The 18,402-nt window shown below is 42.8% G+C and overlaps 1 protein-coding gene across 3 annotated transcripts in view; it reads right to left on the reverse strand.

Moving 5' to 3' along the window:
• Positions 1-329: 329 nt before the first annotated feature.
• Positions 330-18,402, reverse strand: part of LOC110535624 (phosphatidate phosphatase LPIN2) — a 38,154-nt gene continuing 20,081 nt past the window's right edge. Inside the window, exons 2-20 of one of the 3 annotated variants that reach the window (XM_021620736.2) lie at positions 17,883-18,083; positions 12,343-12,438; positions 11,822-12,138; positions 10,073-10,189; positions 9,513-9,648; positions 8,821-9,301; positions 8,147-8,249; positions 7,813-8,000; positions 7,465-7,558; positions 6,182-6,251; positions 6,018-6,101; positions 5,420-5,517; positions 4,873-5,020; positions 4,493-4,641; positions 3,360-3,446; positions 2,699-2,851; positions 2,132-2,246; positions 1,938-2,041; positions 330-1,748 (exon numbers count right to left, since the gene is read on the reverse strand). In XM_021620736.2, the coding sequence (XP_021476411.2) occupies positions 1,604-1,748; positions 1,938-2,041; positions 2,132-2,246; positions 2,699-2,851; positions 3,360-3,446; positions 4,493-4,641; positions 4,873-5,020; positions 5,420-5,517; positions 6,018-6,101; positions 6,182-6,251; positions 7,465-7,558; positions 7,813-8,000; positions 8,147-8,249; positions 8,821-9,301; positions 9,513-9,648; positions 10,073-10,189; positions 11,822-12,138; positions 12,343-12,438; positions 17,883-18,074 (2,877 nt within the window). In that variant the 5' untranslated portion in view covers positions 18,075-18,083 and the 3' untranslated portion in view covers positions 330-1,603. Of the gene's footprint in view, positions 1,749-1,937; positions 2,042-2,131; positions 2,247-2,698; positions 2,852-3,359; positions 3,447-4,492; positions 4,642-4,872; positions 5,021-5,419; positions 5,518-6,017; positions 6,102-6,181; positions 6,252-7,464; positions 7,559-7,812; positions 8,001-8,146; positions 8,250-8,820; positions 9,302-9,512; positions 9,649-10,072; positions 10,190-11,821; positions 12,139-12,342; positions 12,439-17,882; positions 18,096-18,402 lie in introns of all 3 variants that reach the window. The other 2 variants (XM_021620737.2, XM_021620735.2) reach the window with 2 other exon arrangements.

Consider the following 18,402-nt stretch of genomic DNA (forward strand, 5'->3'; position numbering starts at 1 on the left):
TTTATTAACTAGGGTATTGTGTTAATAATATTATTATATAGGCCTACTGTTTATAGTATCACTATAAATTATGACCGAATGGTATCACAAGTGTTTCTTACATGAATTACAGTCAGTTTTGTTTAGGAAAAAGTGGATTGCATGTTCAAACAGTAGTAGGAGGTGCTCATTTAAATAATGGAATGATGTATCAGAAGTTGGTGCCACACTCTCCATTCTAACATCTTTATCCGACGAAGGTCTCGGAGCAAAATGTCACGCTGTGTTTTTAACAGAGCCGTTTAGCTAGATGAAGAGCTTTTCTAAAACTCACACCAGACATCTGCATGGAATCTTCAAATGTATTTATTCTTGTGGTAACCATTCGTATCCCAAAACACACACTTCAATGTACACGGTGACACACGCAAAAAGGCATTTTGAGATTGGAAAGAGTGAGAAGTGGGAAATGAATCTCTTAACAGATACACTGATCACGATCCAAGCAGCTGCTGAAAATAACTACAAATACCAGAGCGTTAGGATGTGTATAACTCTTCCACACACACACACAATAGCTCTTTCATAGAAAGAATGACATCTTTACCGAGGAACTCTGCAACACCATCACATACAACAGCCAAACGAGGATGCCAAACTAAACCTACATTTTAGTTCCAAATATACAAGACTAACCCAAGCTATAACAGAAATATATCCAATGAAGAAGAATTCATTTCATAAACATTGTAAAGGTAACCCATAAAATGTCGGCTAAAAGTTTCAACATAATACTGTAATTGTGCTTTCAGTGCAAATTAGTCCGTCTCCATCCAAAATCTCCCGTGCTGTGTGTGTGTGTGAGCAACATCTACACTTTAGAAAGTGCTTCCTTCACCTTTAACCTGACTACAGCTACCTGTCCGTATGTCTTAAACATTGAGCCAGCTCAGATATATTACATCTCTACCAATTAAGACTTGTGCCAGTTCCACTGGCAGCTCAGAGAACAATCTCAGTTAAAGCTTAGCATGCACTGTAAGTTAAGGCCTTTCCAAGCAGCGTGATTCTCCAAATTAACATCTAACCATATTGCAACAACATAACTGTTATAATTATAAGCAGACTGAACCAAATGAGAAGTGAAAAGTCAGCATTAACACTCAAGCCATATAATCACCTAACCTTACAACTAAGCTGGCCTTCTTTCTCTTCACATTGTAAGGCTGTACAGTCTGTTAGAATGTATGCCTATGTGTATTATGTGAGGCAGTTCTTATTGATATCTTCACGAGTGCTTTTGTACCTGGGGAGCACTAAACAATTGAGTAAGCATCAGCATCAGCAGACGCATAGTATACAGTCATCAAAGCTGATATTAAGGAAGTGCAAGCAATCACGGAAAGAGCCATGAAATTATCACGCAACACACAATATTGCCTATGCCGATTTGAGGTTGATTTCAAGTGATTTTTTTTTTTTCATCCAAAAAACAAAGTTTATCTACCGTACCAAAGTGTCTGTTAATTACTACCTTAATACATGAAAATAATACCACAGCTGTGGGAATTGTCCAATCAGAATCAGGGCAGCTCCTGAAGACCGACTTCAGTGATTGGTTGTCTCAGAGCAGCTCCTCAAGACAGACGTCATCGATTGGCTGTCTCCAGAAGCAGAAAGAACTGAATTCTGGGAAACTGAAGGTGGCGCTCTGCTCCTTACTGCGTAAAGGAAAAACGTGCTCTACCAGTTCACTCAGTCGGCCGTACCTACATTGAGACAGGCAAGGGGTTAGATAACAGTTACTTACTGACCAAGGTCGGAATTCAAAGGCACATGGTCAACAAATGCACCGCACTTGACTTTGAAGGTAATTTACGCCGGAGCCAAATACTTCCAAAGAAACCCACACAACTGACATACAGACAGATAAACAGACCTGCAAAGTAGCTACTTACGATGTTTTATTGCCTTTTGATTGCTCTAGGATGAGCTCTCCTTTGGGATTGACTGTGAATATCCGACACACAGGGACACCCACTTGCTTATAGGCAAACACATCCTGAGCCAAAAATGGAAGAGTCATCTTAACAGTCCCCCTATTCTGATATTCAAAATTAGGTATATAATTACAAGATAAAACAAAGCTTACATTTGTTCGGTTTCCAAAGGCTGCATAGAAGGGATGTGTGTTTGGGTAGAAGAGGTTCTTGATGTCTGTGAGGCATTCAATCTTGAACTTCTCTGGCTTCTTTTCAATTACCTCCCTTAAAGAAGTTTAAGGTAAAATAAAATGCTTGAAATGTAAGCATATTACAAGACTATTACAATGTTTAAATCAATCCATTTTGCAACACCATCATAACTGTATCAGAGTTTCTAAACCCAGATGCCCAACAGCTTCTACCCCCAAGCCATAAGATGCTGGAAAATTAATCAAATGGCCACCTGGACTGTTTACATTGACCGTCAAAGGAGTGCCTTTGACATGACGGCCTGCACATGCGCAGTTCGGCTCCGAGACAACCGTTAAACCCAATGACGTGTTTCTGCACATGAACTTAGCTAGGCAACGTCGCCATGACATCACCCATTTCAATTGACCTGATTGCGCATTTCTACTGGAGAAGCAGTTTCTATACATCTTTATACTAAACTATATGACTGTATTACAATAATAAACAGACTGACCAAGTGAGAAAGGAAAGGTCAGTTTTACCTATGAAAGGCAGAGAAGAGGCTGCTAGGGGAGAGCATGAGGGGTCCTTGAGGCAGGATGGTACCCCGGTCATTCACCCAGTGCAGGTACCCTCTGGTCATGTCGGCCATGCCGATGGCCCGCGCCGAACAGTACAGGAACTTGTAACCATTCCTGAAGACAGTAGACATGCGTACTGAAGTAACTGCAACCTCAACATGCATATAGAGCCTACATTGGATCATTATCCTAGCCACTCACTCGAATTGTTGAGCTACTGGAATGCATTTCTATTTTTATGTGGAACAAGAATGTGAATAGTCATGCATAAGTGGTGAAGGTCAGAAACGGTAGCTCTGGGGCCGTATGTATCAAATGCTTCAGAGTAGGAGAGTTGATTTAGGATCAGTTTCGCCTTTCAGATAATAAATAAGAACAGGCTCTATTCAGTCTGGATAGCTGAACCGTTACAGATTGCGCAATAGAAATGTAAAAGTCATTTCCAATATACACAGCGTTTAACTTGAATGCAGCCGCCGCTAACGTGGGAATATTGCCTTTGCTTTTTTTTTTTTTTAAAGCTGAACTTCCACGATACAGATTGAATAGAGGCCCTAATCCTAGATCAGTACTCTCACTGAGACACTTTACACATACAGCCACTGGCCTGGGGCCTACTTACTCATGCACTGAGTGGTAGAGCTTAGCGATGCCTTGATGAGTCCAGTCTTTTCCAAGCTGAGGGAGGATTTGGCCAAACACATCTGACCTAAGAAAATAAGCATTTTGTCAGGCTTCAAAACGAGATTCACCACCTGGAGGAATTAGCTAGTGTGAATGCCTTACAGGATTATAATAATAACTTAAGAACTGATTAATTAAGTGTAATCATGATCTGATTACCAGACAGACCTCCAGTATCAAACAAACAAACTGTGAGATTAAAAGATCAGGAGAGGACCTTAATCCAACTCCCTATATAGTGCACTAGTTTTGACCAGGGCCTTATGGTGCACTAAGAGGGGAATAGGGTGCCATTTGGGACACAGACTCAGACAGTAGGAGTTGACATTGAGTGGTGTTATAGGCTTTTGGTTTTTCTCTCAAAGTGAATTTCGAAGGATGATTCTGTGTGGGTGTGGCACGCTCCGATTGGAATCCTACTCATTGATCAGGATGGGTTGCACTTGTCGTCCTCGTTAGTCAGAAGAGGTTTCACATGTGCTATTTTTTTTTAGCTCGTTCTCTTTAAGCTGATAAACAAAGCCTTTTATCTTGCATCTCCCCTGTTTGGTTGTTTGGCTACACATTTATTTTCAGTCCCTAACCCAAGTTGGTGTGGGTTTACTTTTGTTTTAGCTTGTCTGTTACTGGGAAAATCTAGTGGGTGTCCATGGTTGGTGTGTTAAGACCATAGAGAATGATGGAGGCTTTAAAGTGGCCAAAAAGCCATTTTAGCATGGGCAGAGCCATTGAAGGCTTCTGCCATTTTAAAGTAGTCAACTGGGTGTGGATTCCTATGGGTTCTAGCCTCAATGGCGCTGGCCATGCTGTCCCAGACGCTATAATGGCACAGATGTAAAAATTAGTTCTCTATCTCTATGATTAAGACCCTACTCAAGTTTGCTTGGCCGGCAGTCAGTAGGCACCCACTTGTATGCCTTTCAGAACCCATTTTAAAACCCCACCTGTTTCGTTTTGGTTGTCCGCGGCTCATGTTTGTACCATTTTTCTGTTGAGCGAAAGTATTTTTGTTTTCTTATTGGGGAATGTAACACTGGTAATGTAGTTCAACAGCATTGAAAGCCACTTTACTTGGTGATGGTGCCGTCAATGTCGGAGATAATGACTTTGTCATCCCAGTTCCACAGGTAGATGGTGCCCTCGCAGCGACACGTGCCCTGGTACTGAGTGGTGATGCTGAAGGTGACGTCATTAGGCCCCTCCCTCAGTTTCAGACTCACCTATGAGAAGACAGAGATGAAGTGGTGCGTGACAGTGAATGGCAAATGGTTTTCCAAATATCTGCTGGGTATTGACAGGTGCTATAATACAGATTAGGAGAGAGGGTGTACTTGCCCCCAAAAGCCTTCAATGGCGCTGCCCGAGAAGCCATTATGGCAAGGATGCAGCGATGTGCACTCTGTCCAACTCTGTGGTAATATAACTTCATAAGTTATGAACGTGGCTCTTACTATCTGGTCAGATGAGAGGCGGAGAGACTTCTTGTAGGAGTGTGATCCGGTTGGTGCTGAAATCTCTGTCTGCACACACTCAGTAGGTGCCAGTGCATTCAGCTCTTTAGATTCTTCATCACTGGAGGAGTCTGCTGCTGCTTTCTGCCTGCATTCCAAATAACAACAACCTCATTTCAACATCAGACTTCCTAAAAACAGTCTAAGGTTAAACTAATATGAGTAAAGATGTGAGTAGTTGAGTGAGTAGAACTTGTATATGTTGCCACTAGAGGGCAGTGTCCCAACAATCTGAATTGTCATTCAGCTTCATTTACTACTGAAAGACAAAATGCTGATGAGACTTCTGAACCGGGTGCCTCATGCATGTTCTCAGGGGGACTTCCGATGAGTTACTGTCCCAGAGCTAATCCAGTTTGTCATTTGTTGGTGTCAAGAATATGGGTGAGGAGGGTGACATCAGTGTGTGACTAATTGGGCTTCCCCTTGTGAAACAATGCCAGGGCTGGTGGTGGGGGACAGACAGGGTGGTGCTGGGCTGACTCACTGTGGGACTGCTGGACTTTGTTGATCAAGGACAGGGCTCTCTGTGTCTCTGTGTGTCTCTGACAGGGACTCCTGTCTGTCCAGCTTGGCCTCTGAAGACTGGCGAGAGGAGCAGACATTAATTACCCCATAACGGATCATCATATCAACATTGATTTGAGTATTTATTCAAAGATTTATAGTGTAATTACTGCCCATTTTTACATTAAACTCCTTCCTATAGTCATGCAGTACAATGAGCACATGGTTCTCCTCATTCTGACTTGATTAGGCTCATTTACAATGGAAATTAAAACAAATCCAATGCGATTCACATGGAAACTATTTCCTGCCCACACAAACAGAGGCATGAAGAAAAAGAGGGGGAACACCATGAACCATCTGTTCAAGTTGACGAAGCATAGTATCCAGAAAGTAGTTCAGCTAGGGTCAATTTCACTATGAGAACTACAAAGTATCAATACCAGTGGACCTAAAGCGTACTGCAAGAACACCCTGTAGTTGCGTCCCAATTGGCACCCTATTCCCTATGTAGTACGCTCATTTTGATCAGAACCCCTATATAGGGAATAGGGTGCAATTTGGGATGCATTTCCTACCTGTTTGACGCTGCTCTTCCTCCAGAACCACCAGCGGCCAGACTTCTTAGGCATCTTCTCCTTCACCCACGCCTCTTCTGTGGCCTGAGATTAAGTATTTATGAGTACACGCACAGAATGTTGAAGTTAGAACATACAGTTCTAATGCATAACTTGTGATCTACCTTGGGCAGGTTCTTCTGGAAAGCTTGCATACTCAGTATCAACGGAGCTGCCAATGTCCAGTTGTAATATCTGTAAAATAAATAAATAAATAAATAAATAAATAAAATAAATAAATAAATAATCAAACAGTACCAGTCAAAAGTTGGAAACATTTGAAAACATCAAAACTATGAAACATCAAAACTATGAAATAACACATATGGAATCATGTAGTAAGCAAAAGGATGTTCAAATGTAAATATATTTTATATCTGAGATTATTCAAAGTAGCCACCCATTGACTTGATGACAGCTTTGCTCAGTGTGTACATATACACACAGAACACAAATATAAATGCAAGGCAACATGTAAAGTGTTGGTCCCATGTTTCATGAGCTGAAATAAACGATCCCAGAAATGTTCCATACAAAAACCAACAAAAAAAAGCTTATTTCTCTCAGATTTTGGTCACAAATTTGTTTACATCCCTGTTAGTGAGCATTTCTCCTTTGACAAAATAATTCATTCACCTGACAAGTGTGGCATATCAAGAAGCTGATTAAACATTTCCTCATATGAACTGTAATCTCAGTAATCTTAGAAATTGTCACATTTTGCATTTATAAATATGGCGTGTATAAAACACAATATTGAGTTGCACCCCCTTTTCTCTCAGAACGGCCTCTATTCGTCGGGGCAAGGACTACAAGGTGTCGATAGCGTTCCAAAGGGATGCTGGCCCATGTTGACTCCAATGCTTCCCAAAGTTGTGTCAGATTGGCTGGATGTCCTTTGGGTGGTGGACCATTCTTGATACACACAGGAAACTTTTGAGCGTGAAAAACCCAGCAGGGTGCAGGTTCTTGCCACACTCAAACTAGTGCGCCTGGCAACTACTACCATACCCCATTCAAAAGCACAAATCTTTTGTCTTGCCCATTCACCCTCTGAATGGCACACGTACACAATCCATGTCTCAATTACCTCAAGGCTTACACATCCTTCTTTAACCTATCTCCTCCCCTTCATCTGCACTGATTGAAGTGGATTTAACTAGTGGCATCAATAGCTTTCACCTGGATTCACCAGGTGAGTCTATGTCATGGAAAGAGCAGGTGTTCTTAATGTTTTGCAAACTAAGTCCATATAAAGTATATTGTATGTGTGTAATACAAATAATTGTGATAAGTTTCATGTTCAAGGAAATCTAATTGTGATCTTCTGTTCAAAATGTCATAGTCTAAGAATTAGTACAATGTAGTAAGATGAATTAGTATGAGTGTGACGGCTGTAACGACTCACCGGTTTGAAATTCTAACCACCAAATTGGGATTGTCAATAATTGCTGGATTTTCAGCAAATTCGTGATATGTGATGATGTGCTCCATGAATTTCTCTGCAATAAAAAAAAAATCTAAGCATTTGCATCACTATTATCATAAGTCTTATTATTATTTGTGGCATTAGTGAGTAATAGTGTACTAGTTTATGATTTGCGTACTTATCAAGGTCCTAGGCTACATCCCAAATGGAACCTATTCCCTACAGGCCCTGGTCAAATGCAATGCATTATACTAGGGAATAGGGTGCAATTTGGGAAACAGCACTAGTCACTATAATGTAACACTTACACAGAGTAGGAAACCTTACCTTTGGAGATTTCAGAGTTCTCTCCGACCCCTCCACAGAGAGACAGGGTGACATCTGGTAGATCCCCAGCCGAGTCAGACAGACAATCGGTCCCGCTGTCGGCCGCTGCACTGCCCACAGACTGGGGAGACTGGGACCCATCGCGCCGGCCCACCTCTACCCAGTGCTTAGGGACCGCCTCGGACTCACTGCAACACACAGACATAACCACAGACTGGTCAGTCACTACAACAGAATACAGGCCCTCGTCAAAAGTAGTGCACTATAAAGGGAACGGGGTGCCTATAAAGGGAATAGGGCTACAATACATGCGATGAAAGACATGATGAGTTACCTCTTGGGACCTAAGTAGCGTGCAACAATATCAGGCTCCATAGCGTTCAGGTCATCCAGGTAAATATCCTCAGGACCCTGGTGTTGACTCCTCTTTCTCACACCTTCGTCACAGAGAAACCGTCAACATTCACAAAAATCATCAACGTTCACATTCGTATAAACATTATAAACGATTCACAAATACTGTTGTTCACCTTTTTCACTTCTGGGAAATCTCTAAGCATTCTGTAAAGCCCCATTCAGACGGAGGGTACATCCTAAATGGCACCCTATTGCCTATTATAGCACACTACTTTTTACCAGAGCCCTATGGGTCCTGGTCAAATGTAGTTAATTATATTGAGAATAGGGTGCCATTTGAGACCTCAAAGCAAACCACTTCCTTCCTGTTATTGTATTCTAAAACACTGCTCTACCAAACACTGTCTGGGTGTAACGTTAGTCAATAACACTGTCTGAGCTCATGAATAAGTAATTTCCTCTCTGTTGCCATCACACCATTCTGAAGTGACAACGCTATGGGGTTCTTAAAATAGGGAACACTATCAAATAGGGGACATAAAGGTCCTGTGAAGACTTGGTTCATGCCAGCTGTCATGGACAACAGAGGGCTATACTTTAGATGTGATTTCTTAAATAAGCTTGGTTGCTTTTACACTGCACAATTAGTACCTCTCCTCTTGGACGGGGAGTCAGTCTTGGAGCCAATGGGCCCCAGGTCCCCGGCCATGCGGCTGGCCGCACAGGCAGCAGAGCCACTGTCCCTCCGGCTGGAACCAAGCACACTGGGGGGAGTGGAGGTCCAACGAGCCCTACGCTCAGGCTTGGGCAGAAGGGGGGTGGGGTTGGGATAGGGCTCTGCTGTGAGAGCACCTGGCTCTAGTTTGAAGGGACACAGTTCAGGTTGGGGGGGACAATGGGTTTCAGATAGAGAGTCGGGTGGGTGGTGTTTGGAGCTATGGAGGGCACTTTGTTTGGGAGTCCGGGGTTCTGGTTTGACGATGGCAGGTCCACACACAGGGTCCAGAGTGTTGTGGATGCCCCCTGCCTCCACCCCCATGGCGTCAGAGCTGAAGATGACCCTGAAGTGGGTGCTCTCTGATGGAGTTATAGTTACCGTCTTAGTCAGCTCCGAGCGCTCTTTCTTACAGACCTGGATAAAGAGAGACAATATGAAATAAGTGGGAATGGGTATATTCATGTCATGACAATTCTGGCATGTTTCCATCTCTGAGATGGAGGACATACAGTCTATACTTCCCAAATGGCACCCTATTCCCAATAGTGGCCTATGGGCTCTGTTCAAAAGTTGCGCACTATATAGGGAATAGGGTGCCATTTGAGACGCAAGACCCAGGCCTTACCCTGGTGGATTCTGGGAACTCTCCCCAGGACCACTGCATGTGTGACTCTGCTCTGAGCATGCTCTCTGATGACTTCACCATCAGCTCAGAGTCGCTCTTTGGAGACATGGGCTCGGACAGGGATCTTGAGGATCTGCTGAAATCAACAACAAAAAACTCCCAATACATTCACTTTGAACACAAGAGGACATGTATACACAGCTCCACAGGCCGTTTTTTTAAACGTTTGTCGTAGCACTTCAATTTAAATCTACCTAGGGCCAGGATTGATACCAAGGCATGTTACAGAGCAGCAAACTGGACAGCCGGCAACACACCTTTTAAGGTCATTTTTGCTTGAGCCAACATCACGTCAGAGACATTGCGCCTTTAAAAGGTGCATTGACGGTTGTCCAGTGCGCTGCCCCACAACGTGCCTTGGATTGACTCCCCAGCCCTAGTATCGGTTACGTCAAATCCTAAGAAACCAAAAATCTCCAATGATCCTGTCTGTGTGTATGATCTGTGTAAATATTTGAATAAGAAGTTAATAAGTAACTGACTGACTGAGGGGGTCATACCTGAGGCTGCCGCCGGTAGACCAGTCTCCATCAGAGAAAGGATATCTGTCCAGAGAGTGGAGGGTGGGGTGCTGCCTGTTTTCCACTGTGTCCTTCACTGTAGAGAACGAAGAGGCCCTGAGGAGGTAAAGAACATCACACCATTAACCGCAGGGTTAAAACCTGTTAGAGCTCTAGGGGCGCTATTTCATTTTTGGATAAAAAACGTTCCCGTTTTAAGCGCGATATTTTGTCACGAAAAGATGCTCGACTATGCAAGAAAACACTCTGAAGTTTCAGAATCTGCAAAGATTTTGTCTGTAAGTGCCCCAGAACTCATTCTACAGGCGAAACCAAGATGATGCATCACCCAGGAATTAGCAGAATTTCTGAAGCTCTGTTTTCCATTCTCTCCTTATATGGCTGTGATTGCGCAACGAATGAGCCTACACTTTCTGTCGTTCGCCCAAGGTCTTAGCAGCATTGTGACGTATTTGTAGGCATATCATTGGAAGATTGACCATAAGAGACTACATTTTCCAAGTGTCCGCCTGGTGTCCTGCGTCGAATTCGGTGCGCAATTGCCAGCTGCTTCTACTTTACCATTTGATTCAGGGGAGAAAGCATGTGTCCAAGAACGATGTATCAATGAAGAGATATGTGAAAAACACCTTGATGATTGATTCTAAACAACGTTTGCCATGTTTTCAGTCGATATTATGGAGTTAATTTGGAAAAAAGTTCGCGTTTTGAGGACTGAATTTTCGGATTTTTTTTGGTAGCCAAATGTGATGTATAAAACGGAGCTATTTCTAATACACAAGGAATCTTTTTGGAAAAACTGAGCATCTGCTATCTAACTGAGTATCCTCATTGAAAACATCAGAAGTTCTTCAAAGGTAAATGATTTTATTTGAAGGCTTTTATGTTTTTGTTAATGTTGCGTGCTGGATGCTAACGCTAATGCTAACGCTAAATGCTAACGCGAAATGCTAACGCTAGCTAGCTACTTTTACACAAATGATTGTTTTCCTATGGTTGAGAAGCATATTTTGAAAATCTGAGATGACAGTGTTGTTTACAAAAGGCTAAGCTTGAGAGATGGCATATTTATTTCATTTCATTTGCGATTTTCATAAATAGTTAACGTTGTGTTATGCTAATGAGCTTGCTGATAGATTTACACAATCCTGGATACAGGGGTTTTTTCATAGCTAAACGTGACGCAGAAAACGGAGCGATTTGTCCTAAACAAATAATCTTTCAGGAAAAACTGAACATTTGCTATCTGAGAGTCTCCTCATTGAAAACATCTGAAGTTCTTCAAAGGTAAATTATTTTATTTGAATGCTTTTCTGTTTTTTTGTGTAAATGTTGCCAGCTGAATGCTAATGCTAAATGCTACGTTAGCCATCAATACTGTTACACAAATGCTTGTTTTGCAATGGTTGAGAAGCATATTTTGAAAATCTGAGATGACAGTGTTGTTAACAAAAGGCTAAGCTTGAGAGCTAGCATATTTATTTCATTTCATTTGCGATTTTCATTAATAGTTAACGTTGCGTTATGGTAATGAGCTTGAGTCTGTATTCACGATCCCGGATCCGGGATGGGGAGATCAGAAAGGTTAACACTACACACTATGCAGAGCAGACCCACCCAGACCCAGAATACATACCAAATGGCACCCTATTCCCATAGGCTAAAAGCAGTGCACCATGTAGGGAATAAGGTGCCATTTTGTAGGTACCCAAACTTCCATGGATTTACCTGCTGTTGTTGTGTGTGCCACCGTGCTCATCGTCTGAGCTCAGCTCACAGACCTCCTCCCCACAAGCAGTAGGGGTCTGTTGCTCCTCCTTCCGGGGATCTGCTTTGTGCTTCCTCCTGCGTCTCTTCTTCTTTTTCCCTGCTGTGGTGCTGGGGGGGGGGAGGGTGGCAGAGGAGGAGGCTGGGTCCTCTGAGCACCCCTGAGGGGGCTGCAGCCCACCCTCCAGACCCGACCCTCCAGCTCTAGACTCTCTGCCCCTCCACAGAGCCTCCTCTGTCGGGATAGGCGAAGTCACAAGGTGGGCAGGGACGATCTCCTGGGATGGGGTGACAAAAAGAGAGACGAGTCACAAGTTTACGTTATAGAATGCATCCCCAATGGCACCTTATTCCATACATAGTGCACTACTTTAGATCAAAATAAGTGCATTTTTGGGGGGAATAGGGTGCCATTTGGGATACATAGTCAGTAATAAGCTATGTCAACAGTGGTTGACCAATAAAAAAATAAAAAAACTCACATTATGCTGCTCCGTTTCCTGAACAAAGAAGGCCTCTCCGTTGTCCCCCAGCTTCATGTGCAGCTCCACTGGTTCTCCATTGATCTCAATGTCAATCTGCAGAGGTAATGGAAAGGTCAGCCACCGATTTATGGAGGAACTCTGGGGCCATAGGTATCAAGCATCTCAGACCAGAAGTGCTGATTTAGGATCAGTTTTGCCCATAAGATTACATGGACAGGGGAGGGGGCACTCCTATTCGAAGATGCTTGATATACTGTACACAGCCGGTAGTGTACTAACTGGAAGATGCAACTGAATTATTAGGCGAAACTGCCGTTTAACTGAGGCCTGGTAACCACATGAGAAGGTATGACTGAATTTATCAAACATTCTCAAAACAACACTTTACAATAACATCCAGTAACAAACCAAGGCATTAATAAACAATGTTATAGTGTGCTTGCTTAATTCAGCAAGACCACTCTAGATATTGGGCATAGGCCTACTTATTATTATTGTGTGCTTGCAAGCTCAAAATAACACTTTTTTTTAGGCTAACACTATGCTATGGTTCCTGAATGCAAACTGGGCCAACAGATGACCTGCCTGCAGTACATCATAGTGTTTACTGTTAAGCTTAATGGGATACTTTGTGATTTTGGTAATGAGGCCCATTATCTACTTCCCCAGAGTCAGATGAACTCATGGATACCATGTGTATGTGTCCAGAATGAAGGAAGTTACAAGTAGTTCCGCGAGCCAATGCTAGCAGATACCCATAGACTTCCAGTCATTGCACTAATGCTAGTTAGCATTGTCTTGCGAAACTACCTCTAACTTCCTTCCTACTGGACACAGAGATGTAAAAATGGTATCCACGAGTTCATCAGCCTCCTCCTTGACTGTGTTTGTGTTAAAAAATGATCCGCCAAAATTGTTGCAACCTCTATTACTAGCCTAGTCAACCTCTTCCGTATCGTCTGAGATCGCCAAAGATTGGAAAGCTGCCGCGGTCATCCCCCTCTTCAAAAGGGGGAGACACTCTAGACCCAAGCTGTTATAGACCTATATCCATCCTGCCCTGCCTGTCTAAAATCTTCGAAAGCCAAGTTACTAAACAGATCATCGACCATTTTGAATCCCACCGTACCTTCTCCACTATGCAATCTGGTTTCCAAGCTGGTCATGGGTGCATCTCAGCCACGCTCAAGGTCCTAAATGATATCATAACCGCCATCGGTAAAAGACAGTACTGTGCAGCCATCTTCATCGACCTGGTCAAGGGTTTCGACTGTCAATCACTGTATTCTTATCGGCAGACTCAACAGCCTTGGCTTCTCAAATGACTGCCTCACCTGGTTCACTAACTATGTCTCTGATAGAGTTCAGTGTGTCAAATCAGAGGGCCTGTTGTCCAGACCTCTGGCTGTCTCTATATGGGGGTGCCACAGGGTTCAATGCTCGGGCCGACTCTCTTCTCTCTCTGTGTGTGTGTGTATATACACACTGTGTGTGTATATATATATATATATATATATATATATATATATATATATATATATATATATATATATATATATATATATATATATATATATATATATATATATATATATATATATATATATATATATATATATATATATATATATATACACACACACACACACACAGTGCCTTGCGAAAGTATTCGGCCCCCTTGAACTTTGCGACCTTTTGCCACATTTCAGGCTTCAAACATAAAGATATAAAACTGTATTTTTTTGTGAAGAATCAACGACATTTATTGGACATTTTTTAACAAATCAAAAACTGAAAAATTGGGCGTGCAAAATTATTCAGTCCCCTTAAGTTAATACTTTGTAGCGCCACCTTTTGCTGCGATTACAGCTGTAAGTCGCTTGGGGTCTCTATCCGTTTTGCACATCGAGAGACTGACATTTTTTCCCATTCCTCCTTGCAAAACAGCTCGAGCTCAGTGAGGTTGGATGGAGAGCATTTGTGAACAGCAGTTTTCAGTTCTTTCCACAGATTCTCGATTGGATTCAGGTCTGGACTTTGACTTGGCCATTCTAACACCTGGATATGTTTATTTTTGAACCATTCCATTGTAGATTTTGCTTTATGTTTTGGATCATTGTCTTGTTGGAAGACAAATCTCCGTCCCAGTCTCAGGTCTTTTGCAGACTCCATCAGGTTCTTCCAGAATGGTCCTGTATTTGGCTCCATCCATCTTCCCATCAATTTTAACCATCTTCCCTGTCCCTGCTGAAGAAAAGCAGGCTCAAACCATGATGCTGCCACCACCATGTTTGACAGTGGGGATGGTGTTCAGGGTGATGAGCTGTGTTGCTTTTACGCCAAACATAACGTTTTGCATAGTTGCCAAAAAGTTCAATTTTGGTTTCATCTGACCAGAGCACCTTCTTCCACATGTTTGGTGTGTCTCCCAGGTGGCTTGTGGCAAACTTTAAACAACACTTTTTATGGTTATCTTTAAGAAATGGCTTTCTTCTTGCCACTCTTCCATAAAGGCCAGATTTGTGCAATATACGACTGATTGTTGTCCTATGGACAGAGTCTCCCACCTCAGCTGTAGATCTCTGCAGTTCATCCAGAGTGCTCATGGGCCTCTTGGCTGCATCTCTGATCAGTCTTCTCCTTGTATGAGCTGAAAGTTTAGAGGGACGGCCAGGTCTTGGTAGATTTGCAGTGGTCTGATACTCCTTCCATTTCAATATTATCGCTTGCACAGTGCTCCTTGGGATGTTTAAAGCTTGGGAAATCTTTTTGCATCCAAATCCGGCTTTAAACTTCTTCACAACAGTATCTCGGACCTGCCTGGTGTGTTCCTTGTTCTTCATGATGCTCTCTGCGCTTTTAACGGACCTCTGAGACTATCACAGTGCAGGTGCACTTATATGGAGACTTGATTACACACAGGTGGATTGTATTGATCATCATTAGTAATTTAGGTCAACATTGGATCATTCAGAGATCCTCACTGAACTTCTGGAGAGAGTTTGCTGCACTGAAAGTAAAGGGGCTGAATAATTTTGCACGCCCAATTTTTCAGTTTTTGATTTGTTAAAAAAGTTTGAAATATCCAATAAATGTCGTTCCACTTCATGATTGTGTCCCACTTGTTGTTGATTCTTCACACAAAAATACAGTTTTATATCTTTATGTTTGAAGCCTGAATGTGGCAAAAGGTCGCAAAGTTCAAGGGGGCCGAATACTTTCGCAAGGCACTGTATATCAATGATGTCGCTCTTGCTGCTGGTGATTCTCTGATCCACCTCTACACAGACAACACCATTCTGTATACATTTGACCCTTCTTTGGACACTGTGCTAACAAACCTCCAAACGAGCTTCAATGCCATACAACACTCCTTCCGTGACCTCCAACTGCTTTTAAATGCTAGTAAAACTAAGTGCATGCTCTTCAACCGATTGCTGCCTGCACCCTCCCGCCCGACTAACATCACTACTCTGGACGGTTCTGACTTAGAATATGTGGAAAACTACAAATACCTAGGTGTCTGTTTAGACTGTAAACTCTCCTTTCAGACTCACATTAAGCATCTACAATCCAAAATTAAATCTAGAATCGGCTTCCTATTTCGCAACAAAGCCTCATTCACTCATGCCGCCAAACATACATTCGTAAAACTGACTATCCTACCAATCCTTGACTTCGGCGATGTCATTTACAAAATAGCCTCCAACACTCTACTCAGCAAACTGGATGTAGTCTATCACAGTGCCATCCGTTTTATCACCAAAGCCCCATATACTACCCACCACTGCAACCTGTATGCTCTCATTGGCTGGCCCTCACTACATATGCATTGCCAAACCCACTGGCTCCAGGACATCTGTACGTTTTTACTAGGTAAAGCCCCACCTTATCTCAGCTCACTAGTCACCATAGCAACACCCACCCGTAGCAGGCGCTCCAGCAGGTATATTGCACTGGTCCTCCCCAAAGCCAACACTTCCTTTGGCCGCCTTTCCTTCCAGTCCTCTGCTGCCAATGACAGAAACGAATTGCAAAAATCTCTGAAGCTGGAGTCTGATATCTCCCTCTCTAACTTTAAGCATCAGCTGTCAGAGCAACTTACTAATCACTATACCTGTACACAGCCAATCTGTAAATAGCACACCCGACTACCTCGTTGCCATATTATTACTTATCCTCTTGCTCTTTTGCACCCCAGTATCTCTACTTGCACATCTATCACTCTAGTATTAATGCTTAATTGTCATTAATGTTGCGTCTAGGGCCTATTTCTTGCCTTACCTCCCTACTCTTCTACATTTGCACACAGATCTCTATTTTTCCTTTCTTTGATGTTATTGACCGTACGTTTGTTTATGTGTAACTCTGTTGTTGTTTTTGTCGCACTGCTTTGCTTCATCTTGGCCAGGTCGCAGTTGTAAATGAGAACTTGTTCTCAACTGGCCTACCTGGTTAAATAAATAAATAAATAAATAAAAATAAAAATAAAATAAATAAAATAAAATAACATAAAAGGTGCTCTAAGGAGGGATACTGATACCGCCTTAGTTTAGTCAGGCTGAGGAGGCTCAGGCTAAACATCTATTTGGGATGCAGACAGAGTATTAATGGTCTGTTTATGTAAAGAGAAAAGAGAGACACTTGACTCAAGAGATATGCGATGAGGGGGAAATGTTTTCTGTCCATCAATAATGCAACCAGTGGAGTAGCTATACGAGTTTCCAAAAGGATCTTATAAAAGATAGCACTATCAACAAATCCACTACCTGATGATGGGTCAATCTTCCCACACTGTTTCATTACATTCCTCTCTGTACTGTATAAAAGGCCAGCTCTCCCCTTCGCTATGCAGAGGCAAATCTAAAATTGGGTTGCCATAGTGACTGAGGCTAACGGTAGAAGAAGCAGTAGAGAGGTATTCCTGCCAGCATCCCAAATGGCATCTTATTCCCTATTTAGTGCACTACTTTTGACCAGAGCCCTAATGGATCCTGGTCAAAAGTAGTGCACTAAATAGGGAACAGGGTGCCATTTGGGATACAAGTGTCTCAGGGATGATGAGCTAGCCTGGTTGTCCTCCCCCTATTCACTCTCCTCTCTCAGGAGGAAGGTTAATACCTGGATCTGTGTCAGGCAGAAGCACCTCCACACAGCAATATGAAAGGGCCATAATTGCATGCCAGTTATGCATGTGACAGAGGGTAACAAAGACATGCAATCCTGTCATACTAAACTGCCATGACAGACCTGGGCAAAGGTTATCGACATCAAGCGGCCAAAGATAATGGGGAATACAACAACAAGGTATGCATCCCAAATAGCACACTATTCCTAATACAATGTATCACTTTTAACCAGTCTTATGGGCCCTGGTCAAAAGTAGTGCACTGTATGAGGAAATAGGGTGCCATTTGGGACATATGGGGGTGAGGTCATCCTTGGCCATGTGCGTTATGCTTACAGTTTGAGGAAGCTCTGCTTGACTATACACCCACCCCTCTTATTCTCTCTTCCTCAGTTATCCACAAACTCACCACTTTCTCCTTGGAGCGCAGCACACCAAGTTTCCCGAAGCGTACATGGAAGGGGGAGCAGTGGAAGGTCCCGTCAGGCTGTCTGACCACCACCACGTCGATGCAGCCGGAAAGCGTGGCCTGGTTGATGCCCTTATACAGCTCCTTCACAGTCACCAGCACCTGGCCTGCCAGCTGGCCCACGTAGTTCATGGTGTCTACCTGTGGATCACACTGCCAGTAGTGAAGATCAAATTATTTATTATTGTCTGATTGTCCAGTCCTCTCTGAGTTGAAGGGGTAAAATGGCTGCCTATTGTATTGCTGAGCAAAGGGATGGGCCATTCTTGGGAGATTGTCAATTGGTTTTGATAACTCCACTGTCCTCTCCTCCTTTGAAAAATGGCAATGGTAATTGACGAGAGGAAACATGGAAACAAATGCACTTATATGAAATGAGAATGTGTGAAGTGGTAATAATTCATTTTAGGGTTAAAAGGACAATTAACATATTGTTTTTAAATGTGTGCATGCATTTCTC

Source organism: Oncorhynchus mykiss, chromosome 11 (assembly GCF_013265735.2).
Source record: "Oncorhynchus mykiss isolate Arlee chromosome 11, USDA_OmykA_1.1, whole genome shotgun sequence".
Lineage (NCBI taxonomy): Eukaryota > Metazoa > Chordata > Actinopteri > Salmoniformes > Salmonidae > Oncorhynchus > Oncorhynchus mykiss.